This window comes from Mytilus trossulus, chromosome 1 (assembly GCF_036588685.1).
Source record: "Mytilus trossulus isolate FHL-02 chromosome 1, PNRI_Mtr1.1.1.hap1, whole genome shotgun sequence".
NCBI lineage: Eukaryota > Metazoa > Mollusca > Bivalvia > Mytilida > Mytilidae > Mytilus > Mytilus trossulus.
The window spans coordinates 84,705,438-84,729,744 of record NC_086373.1 but is presented as its reverse complement, the minus strand read 5'-3'; the positions used below and the strand labels follow the sequence as shown (position 1 = coordinate 84,729,744).

At 30.7% G+C, this 24,307-nt stretch overlaps 1 protein-coding gene across 1 annotated transcript in view; it reads right to left on the bottom strand.

Moving 5' to 3' along the window:
- Window positions 1–1,523: 1,523 nt before the first annotated feature.
- The window catches only part of LOC134687592 (mediator of RNA polymerase II transcription subunit 23-like), a 49,048-nt gene continuing 26,264 nt past the window's right edge, over window positions 1,524–24,307 (bottom strand). The window contains exons 15-34 of the mRNA XM_063548010.1: window positions 23,868–24,010; window positions 23,367–23,541; window positions 20,795–20,964; window positions 20,290–20,487; window positions 19,616–19,682; window positions 18,555–18,608; window positions 17,945–18,056; window positions 13,638–13,709; window positions 12,988–13,098; window positions 12,530–12,589; window positions 10,425–10,532; window positions 9,431–9,530; window positions 8,679–8,777; window positions 6,067–6,198; window positions 5,618–5,777; window positions 5,164–5,236; window positions 4,366–4,574; window positions 3,518–3,638; window positions 3,186–3,271; window positions 1,524–2,458 (exon numbers count right to left, since the gene is read on the bottom strand). Coding sequence (XP_063404080.1) covers window positions 2,296–2,458; window positions 3,186–3,271; window positions 3,518–3,638; window positions 4,366–4,574; window positions 5,164–5,236; window positions 5,618–5,777; window positions 6,067–6,198; window positions 8,679–8,777; window positions 9,431–9,530; window positions 10,425–10,532; window positions 12,530–12,589; window positions 12,988–13,098; window positions 13,638–13,709; window positions 17,945–18,056; window positions 18,555–18,608; window positions 19,616–19,682; window positions 20,290–20,487; window positions 20,795–20,964; window positions 23,367–23,541; window positions 23,868–24,010 — 2,413 coding nt within the window. The 3' untranslated portion in view covers window positions 1,524–2,295. The remainder of the gene's footprint in view (window positions 2,459–3,185; window positions 3,272–3,517; window positions 3,639–4,365; window positions 4,575–5,163; window positions 5,237–5,617; window positions 5,778–6,066; window positions 6,199–8,678; window positions 8,778–9,430; window positions 9,531–10,424; window positions 10,533–12,529; window positions 12,590–12,987; window positions 13,099–13,637; window positions 13,710–17,944; window positions 18,057–18,554; window positions 18,609–19,615; window positions 19,683–20,289; window positions 20,488–20,794; window positions 20,965–23,366; window positions 23,542–23,867; window positions 24,011–24,307) is intronic.

Sequence of the window (24,307 nt, the reverse complement as noted above, 5' to 3'; positions counted from 1 at the left end):
AGGGGAACATGAAATTGGGATCAAACTCTTAATTTGGCATTGAAACTGGAAATATCTTATAGGGAAATTGTGTACTAAATTTCAAGTTAATTTGACTAAACTTCATCCAAAACTACCTTGACAAAAAAATATAACGAAAAACTTAAACCTGAGATGAACAAAAAGACGAACAGACACACAGACTGAAAAACATTATGCCCCTAGGTGGACCTTTAAAATGCCAGCAGTATAGGAATAAGTCACTTATCAAAGGAATGTTGAAAAGCTAGAGGACGTAAAAGAAACAAGAAAAAATCATTTTTTTTAAGCACAGCCAAAACAGTACACTAAATATAAATTCCAATTGGAAGTGTTGTATGACCAGAGCACAGCTGATGAATTTTTTATAAAACCATAGATCTGATAATACATGTAACACCAAATTTCTTAAATAGAGAAAACAACATAAAAATATTCGGTACACACCGATTAGATTCCTGATATAAGAAAACCTCATGCAATTGAAGTTTGATTATTTTGATTAGTTTTTTAGTGGCTTTGAACTATCTGTCAGTCACTGCAAGTACTCTCAGATCTGTACTTGGTGTCTTTTTGTTGTTGGAATATACAAGTACCTAGAAATGTCCACTCTGTGTGTTTGTTTTATGTCTTTCTATTTGTATCCATCTGATGAGCTAAGCCTTTTCAACTGTTTTTTATACTTCGTTCTTATGTTGTAATGTTACACCACTGTCCATGGTTAGGGGGGGGGGGGGTGGAATCCCCCTCACATGTTTAACTCGGCCACATTCTGTATGTATGTGCCTTTCCCAAGTCAGGAGCCTGTAATTCAGTGGTTGTGTGTTGAAGTGTTACATATTTGTTTTTTGTAAATTTTTTTTGTACATAAATTAGGCTGTCAGTTTTCTAATTCGAATTGTTTTACATTTGACATTCTGGCACCTTTTATAGTCGACTATGCAGTGGCTTTGCTCATTGTTGAAGGTTGTACAATGACCTATTGTTGCTAATTACTGTGTCATTTGGTCTCTTGTGGAGAGTTGTCTCATTGGCAATCATGCCACATCTTTTTTATATTGTTAATTAGTTTTGTGCGTATAAATTCCAGCCACCATCAACTCAATCTACAATTTCCAATCAGTCAATAACTTCTGAAAGGTAGAAGTGCAAATTTCCAAAACCATTCTTGACTTGAATTTTGTCATGACAAACAACATTGAAATTTGAAGAGAATTAGATCAAGAGTTCTCAAGTTATTGCACATAATTTAAATGGTGGTGGTTAAAATTGTCATTATTGTATTTGATCTTCAATTTTTCTTAAATTTAAGAAACATACGTTGAATAATTCTGAAGTCATTGCAAAGAAGTAGCTAAGGTAGTCTGTCAACTATACTAACACAATTCAATAACAGGACTGTTTTGGTTAGAAGACCTGGTAAGATTAGTGTGTACCTATGTTCTCCTTATTTTAGTTTAAAAATAAGAGATTTAGAGAATATACCATAAGTATAAAACATTAAAAACATTTGAAATATTTTTATTCCTGCATGCATAACATTTATACATTTCACAACATTACACATGATCATAGCAAAAAATGAACACATAATTGCACCCATATAATATAGGGAAATCTTCCCAAAGTAGAAAATGTAAATAAATGTATTAAGTACATACTAAAAAATGTAAATATTCTAATAAAAGTTGATAAAAAAAAAATGTAAGTAGATGATGTATGAAATGAGACAATAAATGAATAACAAATAATGAATGCAGTTACATGGTAAATATGTACATACAAAATTGAAATCATGACTGTGAGAAACATGTACAATGCAAAAGAACTTCTTATACTTGTAACAAATTACATAATTTTCATTCACACACTTTTGCTTATATAATGAGATATCTATTAAAGCAAGGTTGTGTAAAGCCAAAATGATAATATTGCAAGTTCTTGGTTAAATCCTACAATTACAGTTTTTATATTGTGATCAAAAATAGGACATCAACACTGATGTATATAACTGCCAGCAGACACAGTTTGACATAAATTTATTTGTCTTTATCCTAACCAAAAATCATTGTTTTTCTACTTTTCTCTTTTCCATATACTTTTCTAACATATCAAACTTCAGAACCTGTCTTTTCTCCAGACCAAAAGTGATTGTTTTCTACTTTCCTCTCTATCTATACTGCTAATAGATCAAAGTTCAGTATAATCTTATATTAGCTAATTTGAATTACAGAAAATTCTGTCTGGCTTCAGATCTTTTAGTCTTTGGATATTCCATTAGGTTGACATGGGAGGAGCCAATGGTGTAAGAGCCTCCTCTGGTATGTTAATGTGTGATATGAAGCGTAATCGTAACTGTAGCGCTGGTCTCAGGGTACGGATGAACTTCTCTACTTCATTCTTCACCAGATCACCAATAAACATGTACTTAACATGATATCTAACAGCTGTTAAGGAAAGATGCAATATCTGCTTATATTTATATTACTTCATAATACAGTCATTCTCCCAAAATCTATTTCTAGCTAAATATAATAGTAGATTTTTTTTTACAGAAACAGTATGTATATGCCCTTTCAGAGTTGCAGTTGAGGATTATAATTCAAATAGATGTGAAATACAAAACTACTGACAATTTTCATGAAAATTAATCATCATTGATAAATTACTGTGTAATTTTGTTTGTTGCTGTTTATACAGGATGAGTATGTTTTTCTTGCCCAACTATTAAACCCCTAGTGATTGACTATCATGGTAACAGGTATACACAAATTTGGCACATATACTTTTCCTATTAGATGTTAAGGGATCTTCTTTTTGGCTATGCAATTAAGACATGCAGCCAAGTTCAGTCACATTGAGGTTGAAGGTGATACAATTTCATCCAGTGGAGGGACAATTGTATGCTCTTTGCATGTAAATGAACATTTGGAAAACTCTTTTGAGTCCATGGCTGACCTATTGCACAGCAATAGTTTGGCCTCTTCTCATCATTTCCTCTTTTTCCAATGGCTGTGTAAATGTCTTATTCATCGCTACCAACCAATTAAACAGAGTCTACCTATCTGCTTACTTGTAAAATTAATAAATGACCTGAATATGCATGTAGTATTTGTCACTGGACATATAGCACAACAATAATGAGAATGAACACAGTGAAAGGATACAGAAAATCAGAAATTGGATCCACATATCGTAGATGTTCACAGTGTCTGTCTACATTCACCAATATCTCATAAAACTCTATCACAATCTGTAATTAAAAAATATGCATTATAATAAAAGTAGTTTGTGGAAAATTAAACATATTTTTATTTCTAATACATTAGAATTGGTATTCCCCAAATGTCAGTGAGTCACAGCCATTTTGAAAATTTTAGCAGTTTACAGTTATTTGTCAAGATTGTTAAATTAGTTTTTGATAATACATTTTTTTTTCAACTATAGCACAGGTGTACTATGAATTAAATTAAATTACAAAAAGATTGGTCTGACTTACCTCCATTAAGCACTTTGTTTTCTCTGAATGTAGTCTTTGAAGAAATGGTCCAAATAGATGGAAAATAAATAACAACTGTTCTTCAGTCTTCACAGAAGGCTTTAGTGTCTCTCTTAAAAATCTGTAATAGTATTATATAACAATTTATTGTAATAACTGTAAATTCAGAAATTATTGTGACTGGGTGAATATAGCAATAATAAAAACTCGCATTCTGATATTTAATGCCTATTCCTATAAGCAGCTTGTCCTGAAATTGCAAAAAAATAATCTCCCATTTATGTCCGTTCTTCAAAAATCACATTGAATAATAAAGCCATGCAATAATTTCTGAAATTACAGTATACATGTATAAGAAAATTATAGGACAATTTACTGTTACCACGATACATGTTTGTGTATTTGTTTTTTGAGTTATAAAAAATCTTGTCATAATTTATGACTGAAAAAGGTGAACAATACATTTATAGTCTTTTAATTAACTGCAAACATGAATAGTATTAATAAATCTAACATTCTTGTTCGCTACAAAAGATAACTGCCTAATTTCAGCTTGCATGTTATTTAGCCAATACAGGAAATCATTCTACAATTCGTACAGGAAACCTTTAATTGTGATAATTGTCCAACCCTAGCCTGATGTCTGACAGCATAACAGATAGCTACTACAGGACACACTTTTAATACTTATATAAGCATTTGTGATAACTGGCCAACCCTAGCATAATGCCACACAGCATGACGGACAACTACTATAGGACACACTTTTGATACTTATATAAGCAGTTGTGATAACTGGCCAACCCTAGCATAATACCACAGAACACAACAATGATACCGGTACTTACATAGGTAATTGTGATAACTGGCCAATGCCAGCATGATGCCACACAGCGTGACAGATAGCCAACACGTAACTGCTATATTGTTCTGCAATCTGCCCATGACTCACAGTGAAGTTAAATATCTGGAATGGTTGACAGCCACCAGGTGAGGCTAAGGTTTTAGAGTTGATCACTTCATATATCTTGTTGTTCAATGCATGCCAATATGTATCCTATTGAAATGTAAAACAAATACAGTTTTCTTCCTTATAGTCTATAAAATTGAGTTTCCAATGTCTATTCATAGGTTGTTTGAAGGTTTTTTTAGCAACTTAGCTACTTATTATGTACTTTTATACTTTGACAAAAGATTGATTGATTGTTGCATCAAGTGTAGTTTCACTGGGAAAAAATATGTTCATTACAGTAGATCAAAATCACCAAAGATGTGACACAGTCTGAGACATTATTTTCTTCAAAGTCTCCACTTTAAAGTATAATACTGGAGTTTTCTGTAAGAGAGAACAAAATTTTACTTTTCTTAATAATCAGCTATGCATATATTGTATTTGGGGATGAACAATATTTTTACATTTATAATATGTATAAATTGAAAATAGGGTACCATCAAAGGCATATTAGTCATAATTATAGAAGATAGTGAAATACAAGATACACCTTTACCACAAACAATAAATGGATATGAAAACCTTATTTTGTTTTTAGAGATCCAATATAAACCTGCAGGTAAATCCTCTATTATTATTGACAGTTCTCAAATTTATACCTATTTATATTTATAAGAGAATTTGTTTAACTTACAGGTAATGCTGTCATAACAAGACCGACTGCATTCATCCACGACACCACTTTATTTCTAGGTAAATGTGAACAACTGAAAGAAAAAGGTATTAACAGTATATTTGCATTGTAAATTTTAAAATTCTATTTTGTCATTATTATTCAATATCTTCCATAGCAACTTTTGGCATAGAACTGTCCAGCCCCACTTATCAATATGTTCTTGACTTTGTAATGTATTCCTTCTCTTTTTGTGGATAATAATTTTATCATTATTATACAAATTTGAAGTTACAGAATTGTATCAGACTATTTGATATTGTGTGATATCTACATGGTAGTCAAGGTCATTTGACATGCCTGTAGCTGTAATCTGCATATAAACATTTCTGACTGACAAATTAAATATAATAAATTTCCAATAGATATACATGTATTACAACTAGTATTGTCCAAATATATTATAAAACTTTACCTCTTTAAGACCACATCTAAGAGACATCTACCAACTTTGTCACCTGGTACAGGTAAAGCCATCATCTCTACACAGGTAACATACAATGCATGGGCTGCAGGACTAGGGAACTCATTAAATCTCCAATCACATGTGGGGAATGGGGAATTCCCATTGATAGCTAGGTCAAGGTTAAGGAAAGACGTCAAAACCAACACAATAGCATTAATTCATTTTAACGAAAATGAAATAATATATATATAAGTGAGTGTTGAAATTTGAGTTACCTGGTAATTTGAAATATTTTTTATTTGAATGTCAATTTGGCACCAAATCATATCTTGTCCTTTAAGGTTAACAAATCTATATGATATCCACAAACATTGTTACCCCTTGAATAATAATGCATTAATAGTAGTTCAGCCAAAGTTAATCCAGAATCAGTAATATATTATATTTATAAAGGATACTGTCTACCAGTCTCCCAATCAATCTGATATAATACTCCAAGTCTGGATCCCATTCTAAACTATCGCTCTTGATGAACTGTTGGTAGTCCTCTGACAAGAACCAGTTGCCAGGTCTTATGTCTTGGTAAGCATCTATAATTAAGAATTCATATCATATAATATCAATAAATCAATTTAAATATTTAATGTTTAGTAATTTTGTTTAATTAATGTTGACCTAAAATTAGTATTTTAATTTAATATCCATCTTGTTTTCAACCTAGAAACCAATTTGACCAGAATTTGAATTGAAAAAAAATTGTGAGCATTTTTTTTTTTTTTTTATACCAAAGATGACAAAATCTTCATTCTGAACTTATGTTCTTCGGTAAAAAAAACCCATTAACATGGCATAGCTTAATGTCTAACAATAGTACAGTCGATTCCACTTAATTGCATACCGCTTAATAGCATAATTCGGTTAATTGCATACTTTTCTCCTGCACAAAACCATTTCCCATTCACCTAATGTTAAATTGTCCGGTTATATGCATAGCCTTATAAGTGGCATTTCGGTTTATTGCATAGAAAATAATCGCCAGCTAGATATGCTCAGTTAAAACTGACGAGATTTTTGACCGGAAACGGCAATTTGGTAAGTATATTTTTCTTGAATGCATCATAATTTTCATTATTATTTCACATTTACTTGTGTGTTATTCAAATAAAGTTTTAAAACAGTATCTTTCGTGTTTATATGATTATAGAAAAGACCTCGATGTGTACACAGGTAAAGTTTCCCATGTTCTATTTTAAGCCTCGAGGTCATAAAAATGTCAATCAGCTGATTGTTGTAAAAACACAACCATTCTATGATCTTCTATCTCAAAAGGTGTTAATTATTGATTGGATTTCAAACATTGTTCATAGATTATATTTTGGTGAATTTTTAAAACATTAATGCCTGCTAATTATCGATCATTATCCAATGTGTTATTTCGTAATTCAGCTTGGGTGATCTACATTTATGTTAAATATTACAGGGCATTTATATATGGTTGAAGAATTTTATACATCAATCTTTCCTTTTTAATATTTTTCTAAAAGAAAATTAACTTCTGATTATTATATTTTCTCACTTTCAACACTCGTGTCCAGCAAATAACCCGTGCATGACCCCATCACCTGTTAACTGTTATACGGAGACAAGAAGTTAACTGCTTTGCATAAACGAAACCGTGTAATTGGTAAATACTGCATATCAAAGGCAGTTTATTGCACAATTATTGTTTACAATGATTATAAACTGTGTCGTATTGTTAAACAGTTTATTTTATACAAAGCGTAACAATTTAATTTGTACCTCCGGGTCATAGAAACAAATCTATTTTTAGAACAATTTTATTTTCGTATCTCAGGTAAAGGAAAAGTCGGTACATAAATAAACTAAAACAAAATGTGTTTATAAACTTTATAGAAAGAATACACAATGAAATAAAATGTATGACAGTAACTTTAATTAGAATAAATAAGCATTCATTATGTTGTAAGTGGACTATGGACGTACATCTTTCTTCTTTGCTGATCTGCACTATCGATGTTATTTGACTCCGTAATTTGTCATTTCAGATATAAGCATACTCCGCTTTATTGCATAATTTCGTCTGACAAATAGGCTATGCAAATAACCGGAATGTACTGTATGAACATATTATTTTGACTTAACCTGAGCATCTATCTCTAGAGTGGGGCGCTCATATTCGCCGTGGACACAATTTCGCCGTTATATGATTTTGAGGTGTAAAAACTACAAAGGATGGTTGAAATGGAAGAAATATGCCGTTAAATTATATTTTTTATGACAAATATGATGGTTTTTGAAAATGAGACTAAATTTTGGCATTTATGGCAAAAGACCACAAAATGGACAACGATTTTCAGCCAATTTCCTGAATTAAAAAAACGATTTCAAAGGTGCAATTCTTAGTAATTCTTTGACTGATTGCCCTAAATTTCATTTTTTTACACTTTTCAAATGTCTGCTATTTGTCTATAATGAAATTTATTTGATAAATATTGTTTAAAGCTGCAGTTATTTGGTTTTAAATAGATATGTAAAAACGGCGAATATGTGTCCCCCGTTGACAAAAAAATAGGAAATTTCAAACACCCTTAAATCCAACTTTTCAGATGATTTTACACAAACCAAACACGTCTTCAAGCTAAGAATATTTTGCATTTGAAGTTATCTTCATATAAAATATCAGTATACTTCAAAAACATAAAGACCTGAACATAAACTGAAGAAAACATGGAAAGATATGGCGAAAATGAGCACCCCACTCTATGTTTACCATGTGTTCTGAGATGAGATGTGCTCAGAATTGTAATCGTCCATTAAAGTGTTCAAACACAAAGTTGCCAAATGGCATTTTTCCCAATTAAAAAACACAAAAAGCTGATTTCATAAATTGAATATTTAATGTACATATAAGGATATCATCAATGGTAAGCAATATTTAAAATGTCTTTAACATAACTTTATAAACCATTGCTCAATGTTCTACATCTTTCCTTATTTCAGAAAAACAATCTGCATTATAAACCAAATATTTACAAAAATGCCTACTTACGCATTACAGAATGGACTAGCCTTCTTTTGAGTCCAGCTCTTTGTGACAATATTTTATGATAATAGTGAAGTGTATTGTACACATATGTAATTGGATGATCTGAAAAACATATAAGTATACTTAACAGCTGTAATATACACCAACATGTGTTGATGAAGTTACAAATATATACATGTACATGGTATAACTAAATATGCATGGTGTAGAGTGGAGATTCCCACTCATACCAATTTATTCAATTATACCATAACAACTCCAACTTATATTTCTACAAATGATTATTTTCCTGATACTTCTTTACTACAGAAGGTATAAAATAATCTGCTTGATTGTTGAAAAAAGTTCTCTTGTATGTTAATCAGAATTTGTCTTTAAGTGTGATAAGATGTTTATTAGACACTTTTGATAAATATTACAATCTCTTCCTAAGTAACCATATATAGACCAAAGTGAAAAACAAAACAAAAACCAAGTAAAATATAAGGGAGGAAACTCCTTGTGATTTCATGTTAAATTAAGTGAATTGAGAGACTTTAAAACTGCAAAATTAGAATGCTTTAAAAATTTAATAAAAACATGCACATAGTAGTTTTTTTTAAAGTTTGAATTTTATCAATTTTGAAGTTCCAACCATTACAATTTTTCATTACATATAAAAGAAATTATTGTGCATATAATTTCTTTTTCGACAAATCCTATACAATCTTAGCTATTTTTTCAGCATCTTTATTATGAATGCTTTCTAAACTTACCATGGAACTTGTATAATATACCCAAACTTTCTAAAATCTTTTCTGCTAAATTAGACAATGACGGCTGTTCTATAATTCTGTGAAGCAGTATATCTAATACCTATTAAAAAGAAAAATTCTTAATTAAGGAAAATTAAGTATTTACCTTTTCTTGAAAAGCTGTACTATTTCATTAAACATAAATTTTCACTGAAGGCAATTTTGAAAGCTGAAATGGCAGAACAAGGGATTCTTTATATCCTTGATTGGTTGAATATTACAACAATCAACAAAGAAATGTTTTGACTCACTATAGGTTGCACTTTGTAAATACAGCTGTTTCTGAAAACATATTTTTTTGAGAGAAATTGAATATTCATAGAAAATTGATTTTGTTTACATACTGGTTCCCAGTTATGCTCTCTGTGTTCCATATCGCAGAGACAGAACTTGGGAATGTTACCAGTAAATAAACACATGCATATTGTTTACATTGAAATCTTTGGTAACCTTTCATTCGAAGTAGGGGTAGTTAAGAAAATTAGTGTAAGTTTAAACTCTGAGAAGTTCAGGGCATATACATGTTGAAAATATGCAGCACAGCCCTATATTTTGAAAAAAATTGTGGTGCAAATGAACTTTCAATTCTAGGATAAGATTTTTTTCAAAACTTCACTGTAAAAGTGGTACAGTCTTAGCCGTAAAAGGAGTTCCTATGGGAAATTGCATTGTCAATATTTACAGAAATGCAACCTATAAAAGTCTTGAGAATGCATACATATATTAGATTGCACCTCTTCTTGTTAAAACATGATGGTTGTTTCACTTCAAAAGCTCTCATTTTTTGTATAACCAAGATGTAATCTTTAAGATTTTACTAAATGTAAGAATATATATAAATGATATCAAATTTTGGGGTGAATATATCCCTGTTATAGTGTTACAATTTGTATTGTAATATGCATATCTACAAAAGGAAACCAAACAAGAAACATAAATCCTAATAGAATCTTACTGGAATGAATCTTAGACAGACATTTCCAAAGTAGACCGGTAAATATTGGTGCTGAATAGGACTGTTCAGATCTTGTATTCCTTCATAGTAAAACTTCTCTGGATATTTCTGTAATAAGATTTATATTTACATGGATGTACACACTTGATTGTTCTCAATTCAATATGAAGCAGAAAATGTTTCTTTTAAATCATAACAAGATTCCAACATGAAATGACTTGGAATTTAATTGATATATTACATTCTCTTTAATTAATTAATTAGAAAATTATCACTTTTCAACTTTATATTTAAAAAGATTGGTTATTGACAATTACCAACATATTCTAATTCTTTCATTTCTTCAAAATTATTTTAGGAAAAATGCCAATGTTGACTAAAATCTAATTGTCCCTGGCAGGAGTACTCCTGACAGGTTGATATTTCAAAAAATATATAATGCAATATATAAAGACTCAGTAACATATGCTACTGACTAATAAGACAAGCTGACTCACCCTATGAAAGGTCATATATAAAGACTCAGTAACATATGCTACTGACTAATAAGACAAGCTGACTCACCCTATGAAAGGTCATGTATAAAGACTCAGTAACATATGCTACTGACTAATAAGACAAGCTGACTCACCCTATGAAAGGTCATATATAAAGACTCAGTAACATATGCTACTGACTAATAAGACAAGCTGACTCACCCTATGAAAGGTCATATATAAAGACTCAGTAACATATGCTACTGACTAATAAGACAAGCTGACTCACCCTATGAAAGGTCATGTATAAAGACTCAGTAACATATGCTACTGACTAATAAGACAAGCTGACTCACCCTATGAAAGGTCATATATAAAGACTCAGTAACATATGCTACTGACTAATAAGACAAGCTGACTCACCCTATGAAAGGTCATGTATAAAGACTCAGTAACATATGCTACTGACTAATAAGACAAGCTGACTCACCCTATGAAAGGTCATGTATAAAGACTCAGTAACATATGCTACTGACTAATAAGACAAGCTGACTCACCCTATGAAAGGTCATATATAAAGACTCAGTAACATATGCTACTGACTAATAAGACAAGCTGACTCACCCTATGAAAGGTCATGTATAAAGACTCAGTAACATATGCTACTGACTAATAAGACAAGCTGACTCACCCTATGAAAGGTCATATATAAAGACTCAGTAGCATATGCTACTGACTAATAAGACAAGCTGACTCACCCTATGAAAGGTCATATATAAAGACTCAGTAACATATGCTACTGACTAATAAGACAAGCTGACTCACCCTATGAAAGGTCATGCATAAAGACTCAGTAACATATGCTACTGACTAATAAGACAAGCTGACTCACCCTATGAAAGGTCATGTATAAAGACTCAGTAACATATGCTACTGACTAATAAGACAAGCTGACTCACCCTATGAAAGGTCATGTATAAAGACTCAGTAACATATGCTACTGACTAATAAGACAAGCTGACCCACCCTATGAAAGGTCATATATAAAGACTCAGTAGCATATGCTACTGACTAATAAGACAAGCTGACTCACCCTATGAAAGGTCATGTATAAAGACTCAGTAACATATGCTACTGACTAATAAGACAAGCTGACTCACCCTATGAAAGGTCATGTATAAAGACTCAGTAACATATGCTACTGACTAATAAGACAAGCTGACTCACCCTATGAAAGGTCATGTATAAAGACTCAGTAACATATGCTTCTGACTAATAAGACAAGCTGACTCACCCTATGAAAGGTCATGTATAAAGACTCAGTAACATATGCTTCTGACTAATAAGACAAGCTGACTCACCCTATGAAAGGTCATGTATAAAGACTCAGTAACATATGCTACTGACTAATAAGACAAGCTGACTCACCCTATGAAAGGTCATGTATAAAGACTCAGTAACATATGCTACTGACTAATAAGACAAGCTGACTCACCCTACGAAAGGTCATATATAAAGACTCAGTAACATATGCTACTGACTAATAAGACAAGCTGACTCACCCTATGAAAGGTCATATATAAAGACTCAGTAACATATGCTACTGACTATCAAGACAAGCTGACTCACCCTATGAAAGGTCATGTGTTTCTCATGCCAGTTACTCTGTAACCAATGTTCTGGAGAATTCTAAAACAAATATAAAATCAACATTTTAATTTTCTATTCTATTCTGAGGAAACCCAATACCTTTTTCTTAATGAAATATTCAACAAATCAACGTCCAACCTTATTGGCCTTAAAACAAATAAATAGATGTTCTTTAAATCTTCATTATCAAATTTTCGTGATACATATAATTATACAATATGCCAATGCATTCTCCTGATGAGTATAAATTTTAACTCTGATTTAAAATTAAATAATTCTACATTCACTTCATAAAAGTACCGATAATTATTTTACCGGGGTAAGCAGTAAAGTATATTACTAAAAAAGAAGTATGGAAAAGGCTTTTTATTATTTTGAAATTCCACTTAGACTTAAGCCTTTCAATATAAAAAAGAATCATCAATCAAAATTATTACCTCTCGTACAAAATCATGTACTCTGGTTTTGAATTCATTTGGTTTTAATAACAACATGTGAGTGATCAAGTAACAAAGTCTTGCTTCATTCTCATCAAAGTTTCGTAAAGCCTGAAACAAACGAAAAAAGACAATTTCATGATAATTCAAATAGCAGATTTATCTTTTTTATACAAGTTAGCTGGGATTTTTTAAAAAGCCGTTAAAAAGATAAGATTGTGATATCCTGTTAAATCCATTCAGTCGCTCAATTAAAACAAAACTTACTTCTTATGCATTCTTTCATTTTGTTAGATATCTCATTTATGACAAGTATGCGATATTAGAAGAAAATCATTTGAAAAGCAAGTTTATCAATTTGCTGAATAGGGTGAAAAATTAAGAAAAATGTAATCTACACACAGATAAAGTGATTTGGGTAAGAACAGCATCTACAAAAGAAATCTTTCCAAGTTATATAAGTTGTAAATCTGGTATGCATTATTCATTCAAATTGAAAGAAATTACATTCAACAAACATAGAATCAATGAACGGAACAGAACGTTTCTACACTTCCCAATACATAGATCTATGGCAAAAACAGTACTTTTTTACATTTACCAAACAAATAACAGAACACTAGTAAGAAACAGAGTGTCTCTATACTCACCAAACACAGAACCAGTCTGTCTATAGTGACTATGTTGTATTTCCATACCATATCATTCAAAGTGTCAATGTACTAAAAGAAAATTGAATCAGTAATAATTTATCAATTAAACACATAGTACAATGTATCAACCTTATATAAAAGTGCAAACAATAATTAATATGATATAATTCAGGTTTGTCATATAAATTTCCTAAATGTTTTGTGGGTGAACCATATTGTCGTTGTAGACTGTAGGTTTTTAGTATAGATGGTATGTATTACTTCATGTAATATTTATGTTGTCGTTGTAGACTGTAGGTTTTTAGTATAGATGGTATGTATTACTTCATGTAATATTTATATTGTCGTTGTACACTGTAGGTTTTTAGTATAGATGGTATGTATTACTTCATGTAATATTTATATTGTCGTTGTACACTGTAGGTTTTTAGTATAGATGGTATGTATTACTTCATGTAATATTTATATTGTCGTTGTACACTGTAGGTTTTTAGTATAGATGGTATGTATTACTTCATGTAATATTTATGTTGTCGTTGTAGACTGTAGGTTTTTAGTATAGATGGTATGTATTACTTCATGTAATATTTATATTGTCGTTGTAGACTGTAGGTTTTTAGTATAGATGGTATGTATTACTTCATGTAATATTTATATTGTCGTTGTAGACTGTAGGTTTTATGTATAGATGGTATGTATTACTTCATGTAATATTTATATTGTCGTTGTACACTGTAGGTTTTTAGTATAGATGGTATGTATTACTTCATGTAATATTTATATTGTCGTTGTACACTGTAGGTTTTATGTATAGATGGTATGTATTACTTCATGTAATATTTATATTGTCGTTGTACACTGTAGGTTTTTAGTATAGATGGTATGTATTACTTCATGTAATATTTATATTGTCGTTGTATACTGTAGGTTTTATGTATAGATGGTATGTATTACTTCATGTAATATTTATATTGTCGTTGTACACTGTAGGTTTTTAGTATAGATGGTATGTATTCCTTCATGTAATATTTATATTGTCGTTGTATACTGTAGGTTTTATGTATAGATGGTATGTATTACTTCATGTAATATTTATATTGTCGTTGTACACTGTAGGTTTTTAGTATAGATGGTATGTATTACTTCATGTAATATTTATATTGTCGTTGTACACTGTAGGTTTTTAGTATAGATGGTATGTATTACTTCATGTAATATTTATATTGTCGTTGTACACTGTAGGTTTTTAGTATAGATGGTATGTATTACTTCATGTAATATTTATATTGTCGTTGTATACTGTAGGTTTTATGTATAGATGGTATGTATTACTTCATGTTATATTTATGTTGTCGTTGTACACTGTAGGTTTTTAGTATAGATGGTATGTATTACTTCATGTAATATTTATATTGTCGTTGTACACTGTAGGTTTTTAGTATAGATGGTATGTATTACTTCATGTAATATTTATATTGTCGTTGTATACTGTAGGTTTTATGTATAGATGGTATGTATTACTTCATGTTATATTTATGTTGTCGTTGTACACTGTAGGTTTTTAGTATAGATGGTATGTATTACTTCATGTAATATTTATATTGTCGTTGTACACTGTAGGTTTTTAGTATAGATGGTATGTATTACTTCATGTAATATTTATATTGTCGTTGTACACTGTAGGTTTTTAGTATAGATGGTATGTATTACTTCATGTAATATTTATATTGTCGTTGTACACTGTAGGTTTTTAGTATAGATGGTATGTATTACTTCATGTAATATTTATATTGTCGTTGTATACTGTAGGTTTTATGTATAGATGGTATGTATTACTTCATGTTATATTTATGTTGTCGTTGTACACTGTAGGTTTTTAGTATAGATGGTATGTATTACTTCATGTAATATTTATATTGTCGTTGTACACTGTAGGTTTTTAGTATAGATGGTATGTATTACTTCATGTAATATTTATATTGTCGTTGTATACTGTAGGTTTTATGTATAGATGGTATGTATTACTTCATGTTATATTTATGTTGTCGTTGTACACTGTAGGTTTTTAGTATAGATGGTATGTATTACTTCATGTAATATTTATATTGTCGTTGTACACTGTAGGTTTTTAGTATAGATGGTATGTATTACTTCATGTAATATTTATATTGTCGTTGTACACTGTAGGTTTTTAGTATAGATGGTATGTATTACTTCATGTAATATTTATGTTGTCGTTGTAGACTGTAGGTTTTTAGTATAGATGGTATGTATTACTTCATGTAATATTTATATTGTCGTTGTAGACTGTAGGTTTTATGTATAGATGGTATGTATTACTTCATGTAATATTTATATTGTCGTTGTACACTGTAGGTTTTTAGTATAGATGGTATGTATTACTTCATGTAATATTTATATTGTCGTTGTACACTGTAGGTTTTATGTATAGATGGTATGTATTACTTCATGTAATATTTATATTGTCGTTGTACACTGTAGGTTTTTAGTATAGATGGTATGTATTACTTCATGTAATATTTATATTGTCGTTGTATACTGTAGGTTTTATGTATAGATGGTATGTATTACTTCATGTAATATTTATATTGTCGTTGTACACTGTAGGTTTTTAGTATAGATGGTATGTATTCCTTCATGTAATATTTATATTGTCGTTGTATACTGTAGGTTTTATGTATAGATGGTATGTATTACTTCATGTAATATTTATATTGTCGTTGTACACTGTAGGTTTTTAGTATAGATGGTATGTATTACTTCATGTAATATTTATATTGTCGTTGTACACTGTAGGTTTTTAGTATAGATGGTATGTATTACTTCATGTAATATTTATATTGTCGTTGTACACTGTAGGTTTTTAGTATAGATGGTATGTATTACTTCATGTAATATTTATATTGTCGTTGTATACTGTAGGTTTTATGTATAGATGGTATGTATTACTTCATGTTATATTTATGTTGTCGTTGTACACTGTAGGTTTTTAGTATAGATGGTATGTATTACTTCATGTAATATTTATATTGTCGTTGTACACTGTAGGTTTTTAGTATAGATGGTATGTATTACTTCATGTAATATTTATATTGTCGTTGTATACTGTAGGTTTTATGTATAGATGGTATGTATTACTTCATGTTATATTTATGTTGTCGTTGTACACTGTAGGTTTTTAGTATAGATGGTATGTATTACTTCATGTAATATTTATATTGTCGTTGTACACTGTAGGTTTTTAGTATAGATGGTATGTATTACTTCATGTAATATTTATATTGTCGTTGTACACTGTAGGTTTTTAGTATAGATGGTATGTATTACTTCATGTAATATTTATGTTGTCGTTGTAGACTGTAGGTTTTTAGTATAGATGGTATGTATTACTTCATGTAATATTTATATTGTCGTTGTAGACTGTAGGTTTTTAGTATAGATGGTATGTATTACTTCATGTAATATTTATATTGTCGTTGTACACTGTAGGTTTTTAGTATAGATGGTATGTATTACTTCATGTAATATTTATGTTGTCGTTGTAGACTGTAGGTTTTTAGTATAGATGGTATGTATTACTTCATGTAATATTTATATTGTCGTTGTAGACTGTAGGTTTTTAGTATAGATGGTGTGTATTACTTCATGTAATATTTATATTGTCGTTGTAGACTGTAGGTTTTTAGTATAGATGGTATATATTCCATGTAGACTGGATTTTGTCCTCTAAATGTCTTTCATAAAAATACTACTGAAGACTGTACAATGTCATCAAAATGTTAATCTTAGGTTTTGTTGGGGTGTTAGGTTTCTGTCTCATTGATCTATATCACACATCTATTTTTGTTTGCATTTGTTCTATGTCTATTTCTACCTCAGGCATAGATTACCTTAGCTGTATTTGGCAAAACTTTTAGGAATTTTGATCCTCAATGCTCTTCAACTTCGTACTTTATTTGGCATTTTTAATTTTTTTGGATTCGAGCGTCACTGATGAGTCTTTTGTCGACCAAACGCCTGTCTGGCATATATACTAAATTTAGTCCTGGTATCTATGATGAGTTTATTTAGATATAAAACTACTCTTCATATTTTAGAGGAATAAAAATTCCAAGTACTTTAAGACATATAATATAAAGTGAATAATTCCATGTATTATTTAAAAAAAAATGTATTAAACTTTAAGAAAAAAGACGATTAATATTTACTCAAATATTATGAGAAAAGAACATATTCATTAGAGATGACCTAACAACACATGGTTACAAAAGACTACTTCATACCTTGTTGATATTCTGTCCACTAACACCAGACAAGTTCAACTCAAAAACCATGTAGTCAGCAAATGTGCGTAAGTGGGACGACAAAGCTCTGGGACCCAATCTGTCCAATACCCTGTAAAACATTCAAGTTAAGTTAAAAATACACACTAAGAAAAGATGAAAATCAGAACATAAATATGAAGAAAATCTTACAACATTGAAATTTAAAGATATTTACAATTTTAAATGAATTCGTGTTTTATAGTTAAACTTTCTCTTCAAAACCTTTGGTGAGGCCAAGCTTACTAGCAACTGTTTTTTGGCAAGTGATCCTGTTTTCATCTTTAATGGATCTATTTGACTGAGAAAAACCCCATATGTCTCAAGTTGATGGAAAATTATGATACAGATAAATCAACGTAAAATTTGTGAAAAATAGCAGTTATAACATCTTTTGAAAACTTTTCCACAGCTATATAAGAGTTCTCCAATCATCACATGAATATTGAATTGATTGATTGCTGTTTGCTTTATGTCCAGTGGCAAATATTCCATGCATGTTCAAGAAACTACCAGTATGGACTGTTATCTATATAAATAGCATTTTTTCTATATATAGATTTATTCTTACTTATATGCTGTAGGTGGCAGGTTGTGTTCCTCAAGCATATTTTTCCATATAATACTGCAAAGAAATAAGAAGATATTTAATACAGGAAATTCATTCATTATCAAATAAGAAGTTTTGGATGGACTATTTACTATCAATTCATGTATAAATGTGATATCTTCACAAATGAAACATACAATAAATCAGGTTAGAGTATATAAGTAAGTCTTATAATATCAAGCATCAACCAATGCATACTGTGCGATACATATTACAGCTGATTTCCTAATGTTTGCAAAGTAAAAGTTTGGTTGGCTTGCTAGCTTTGTTGTATAATTGTTTATACAAGCTTTGTAAATAAGATTGACATCTTTAAACAATTTATATAGGCATAGTTTAACCTATAATATATTATATTTGAATTTAATTGGGTGTTATCCTTATGATTTTACATTATACAAACAAAGCAAGCTAACCAAAGTTTTGTTCTACATGCATTAGGAAATTAACTGTAAACTTGCAGCTACAAGGAAGTTGTTTATCCTATCTGGATTTAATACAAAACTCTAACACAATAGGAATCAATTCTTCATAGCCAAATCCATGGTAACTTGCAAACTCAGATAACCGTTGATTTAAACTTATCAAACTTAGACTGTATATGTCCTGAAGAGGGTTGGTACCAATTTGTCCAATGGTTTCAAAGGCAAGGTGCTTTGAAAAAGTTTAACCATAAACTGATAGCAATAGCTCAACTGAATAAAATCTTAATGTCATTATACATTTACTTTTCGTTTTTATATAGATTAGAATGTTGGTTTTCCCATTTGAATGATTTTACACTAGTAATTTTTGGGGCCCTTTATAGCTTGCTGTTCGGTGTGAGCCAAAGTTCTGTGTTGAAGGCTGTACTGTGACTATAATGGTTTACTTTTATAAATTGTTACTTGGATAGTTAGTTGTCTCATTGGCACTCATACCACATCTTTCTATATCTATAATAGTAAAACACTTGTAATACAACACTATTATGCTACATAACATTTTCAAAATTAAACATGATGAATTTAAATAACCATTACCATAAAAATAAAGGAGCAGTTCCTTGCATTGAAAAGTGGGCAATTATGTCATCTTCATTTGCCATACCTGAAATTGAAAGTACTCAAATAATAATTTCTGTAAATATTGATATTATATCCAATATAAGGTTTTTATGTCACTTTGGAGAAAACAAAGTTTCTTCACATTGATCTTTGAATAAAAATCAGCCATCAAGTTTGATAACAAAATGGACAGTTTTATGTAACTTAAAGCAGACAATTTTTAATCATTTCTTATCATATTGATATGGTTATTGATTGGAACAAATAAAGGAATAAATCAAATAACAACAATTAACCCTTTCCTCCATAATGACGCTTTTTGATGCCACCCCCTTTACTCCATAATGATGCTTTTAGACGCCTGTGTAGTACCTCAGTTGAAACGCTTTGACTACAAAATGTCTGCATCAGACTTAAAAAATTTAGCATCCAAAATGAAAAGGATAATCATAAGAATACCTGATCTGAATTTCATTGATGAAATATTCATTTTCACAATGCATTAAAATACTTTTAACCTGATGATTGTTTTTTTTTATTTTTTTTATAAAATCTATTTTGTCTTTTATTTCAAATTTTAAGTTTAGTATATCTCCTACTTGCCAAAACTGTAAATTACACAGCACAGTTTAAAATAAAAGCCAACTTACTTTTCCATTTCCTGTACTCCGTATCTACATTTCTTTTGAGAGCCTGTTTATCTTCTCTTTGTATGATATTCTGCTGAAAGTAGTCTCTTAGATTTTGTGGAAAACAAACCAGAGTATTATCTGGCCAGCTATGTGGTGTATTCTGCATGATCTGATTTAATATTTCTCTAAACCAGGTAGCAGCAAATGATTCTGGACCTTAAATATGCAAAATTCATTTGAATCGAAAATTGATACATAAAGGGGAATAAAAACCTAGCAAAATTAGTTATCCATTATGTCACTATAGCAACTATTTTTTTTTTGTCAAAACAGTTATAAGATACTTGCAGATTATTCAACAATCAACAAACGATTATATCAGATATATTATCAAATAAAGCTGGCAAATTTCAAAAGGAAACATCTTCAGTAACTTGGAACAATTTGCAATTTTTTTCATGTCAAAATACTTGAAAATCACATTTCTCAAACTACTTGCATTAAAAATAATATATGGGTTTACCATTAACATGAACAGCTCTAGCTAGTGTCAGTACTAATGCTCTGTTAAGTTCTTCAGATTCTGTGGACAGGAAACCAGTCCTGTTCTGTTCTGTAAACATACGAGATAACTGTGGCTGTACTTCAGCATTACCTAAACCAGAGATGAGTCGTAAGGCTGTACTCTCTACACTGTAAAGATAGAAATCATAGGATTACAATACAAGAGTGCACACGCTGAAATGTCTCGCCTTCTGTACTAACCATTGATATTATGTTGATGGTTCCAAGTATAAAGCTTTATTACAACTGTCACATAAACTTAACATTAATCAAGATAACTAAACAAAGACTAATAAACCTTGAAAATGAGGCCAAGGTCAGATGAACCATGCCATGCAGACATGTACAACTAACAATGCTTCTATACAACATATATAGTTGACCTATTACTTATAGTTGAAGAAAAATAGACCAAAACACAAAAACTTAATACTGTGCAATGAACCGTAAAAATGAGGTCACGGTCAAATAAAACCTGCGCGGCTGACAAAGATCATAAAATATTTCCATGCACCAAATATAGTTGACCTATGGCATATAGTATTAGATAAAAAGACCAAACTCAAAAACTGAACTTTGACCACTGAACCATGAAAATGAGGTCAAGGTCACATGACATCTGCCCGCTATAAATGTACACCTTACAATCATTCCATACAACAAATATAGTTGACCTGTTGCATTAAGTATTAGATAAAAAGACCAAAACTAAAAAAACTGAACTTTCACCACTGAACCATGAAAATGAGGTCAAGGTCACATGAAATCTGCCCGCTATACATGTACACCTTACAGTCCTTCCATACACCGAATATACAAGCCCTATTGCTTATAGTATCTGAGATATGGACTTGACCACCAAAACTTAACCTTGTTCACTGATCCATGAAATGAAGTGGAGGTCAAGTGAAAACTGTCTGACAGACATGAGAACCTTGCAAGGTACGCACATATCAAATATAGTTACCCTATTACTTATAATAAGAGAGAATTCAACATTACAAAAAAATCTGAACTTTTTTTTCAAGTGGTCACTGAACTATGAAAATGAGGTCAAGGACATTGGACATGTGACTGACGGAAACTTCGTAACATGAGGCATCAATATACAAAGTATGAAGCATCCAGTCTTCCACCTTCTAAAATATAAAGCTTTTAAGAAGTAAGCTAACGCCGCCGTCACCAGATCACTATCCCTATAACGAGCTTTCTGCAACAAAAGTTGCAGGCTGGACAATAAAACTAGCATGCAAACAATGCTTTTCTGGGCAGGACCTTTCATATTTTTCTTTGTTGACGACCATATGGAGGCCTTTTAATTGCTTACATCCACGTCATCTGAACTTTGGTAGATGTCACATAGACAATCATATCACATATCCTTATCATTATATTAACTTTATAAAAGAGGCTGTCACAACAACAGCAAACCAGATTTATGAACATTTATTTGTATCCTGCCAATATCACAAGAACCATAACTGATGAACGGTGAAAGTGAAAATCGTCAATATCAAATTTGACCTCCATTTTGTCATCAGTATCAACATATTAAAATTTGAAAAGCTTAGGTTGAATGGTTCATGAGTAAATGCACAGACACGACTGGAAAAGCCATTTTTCGATCTTTCAAGAACTATAACTCCTGAACATTAAAGTCAAAATCGTCATTATTGAACTTGACCTCCATTTTGTCATCAGTAACAACATATTAAAATTTGGGAAGCTTTGGTTGAACAGTTCATGCGTAAATGCATGGACACGACTGGAAATGCCATTTTTCAATCTTTCAAGAACCATAACTCCTGAACAGTAAAAGTCAAAATCGTCATTATTTAATTTGACTTTCATTTTGTTGTCTGTAACAACATATAAAAATTTGAAAAGCTTTGGTTGAACGGTTCATGAGTAAATGCACGGACAACATTTGGTTGCCGCCCGCCCGTCCACGTACATCCCCAAATCAATAACCGACATTTTTGTCTCAAAAATCCGGTTAATAAAAGCATAACATAGAAGATGAAGAAGTTTCACTACTGCAACCATGATAATGAACATAACATAAATAAGAAAAAGAGTTTGACTTGTTTCTGCCAAGTTATAAGTAGAATTTTTACTATCCTTCAGTCATTTTTCAAATAAGATTATTTTTTTCTGTCTTCAAAAGAGTAATATTAAATAAAACTTAATATATCTTTTTATTTGTTTTGTTTTCTGCGGTCATCTGCTCATCTTATTTAATTTAATTGAAAACATTTCTTCAGTAACATTTCTAAAGCCTTTGACTGATAAATACTGTAAACCAACTAATTTTCACGAGCGATTTATTTTGCGACTTTCTCGAGTAGAAAAACAACGCATATTTAAATCGTTGCAAATATGTAATACCTGGATCTTTCCTTATTTAACTACATCAAGTTAGTTAGAAAATCGCGAAATTAAATTGCCCGGAAATGGACTCGAAAGGGCTAAACGCAAAATAAAGTATCCATAAAAAAATAAGTTGGTTTACAGTACTTAAATATATTTACCATAAATGAAGTTGATTTTGATTGGTCTGTGGGACTGTAGCTAGTGTATGTAGATGTGCCAATAACTGGACTCTGTAATGAGGCTGTGTATGATGTAGACGGTAACTAAACATCTCAAGGAGGGTATGTAGGATACCCCAGGCATGACTGGTGAACACTGTTGGCAGTAATTGACCTGAAACGGGAAATTCTATGTGTGAAATTGTTAACTTAACATTGGCATACAGCACAGTAAGCATGAAAGGCAAACATAAAATGATACTGATAAAGAACAATTTCACTTTCTCATAATTATTTTCATTAGAATCTACCCAAAAAGGTGAAATTGTTTAATTTAACTGAAAACTTTACAACTAGGGAAGTTTTTTTTATGTTTAAGGTTTGAATATGAAATTTACTCATGGTATTGACATTTTTCTACTTCAAAAACTAGGAAACAATTAAGATTATACAAATGAAAAACTTCAGAACAACCAATGCCCAAGTAATTATAAAACTTACTGATGAAGCCTTTAATCCCCAGAGATTCTATTTCCATGTATACCAGTAAACGACTGTAAGTTTCCACCAGTGCTGGAGCATGTGCCACACTAGACTTTGTCTTTGCTTGTCTCATTACTCTGTGTACAATACTGTGTATCAAACTTTAAAAAAAGATGTGAATATCCCATTAACAGATTTATACAGAATTGTTATCAGAATTCATAATATTATAACTCTACTTCTCAGTTAAAAATATAGTAGAGTATACATATCTTAACATAAATAAACCTGTTATTCGTATAAACTAAAATTAATATTTCAAATTAGCAGATTCAAAATTTTCACTCTTGAAAACTTGATATTTCTGTTTAAAGCTTAAAACTGGAAGTGATGAAAGTAAAATATACACAAACTTTATTTCTAGGGATATGCTAGTAATATTCTTTCACAAGTTTACA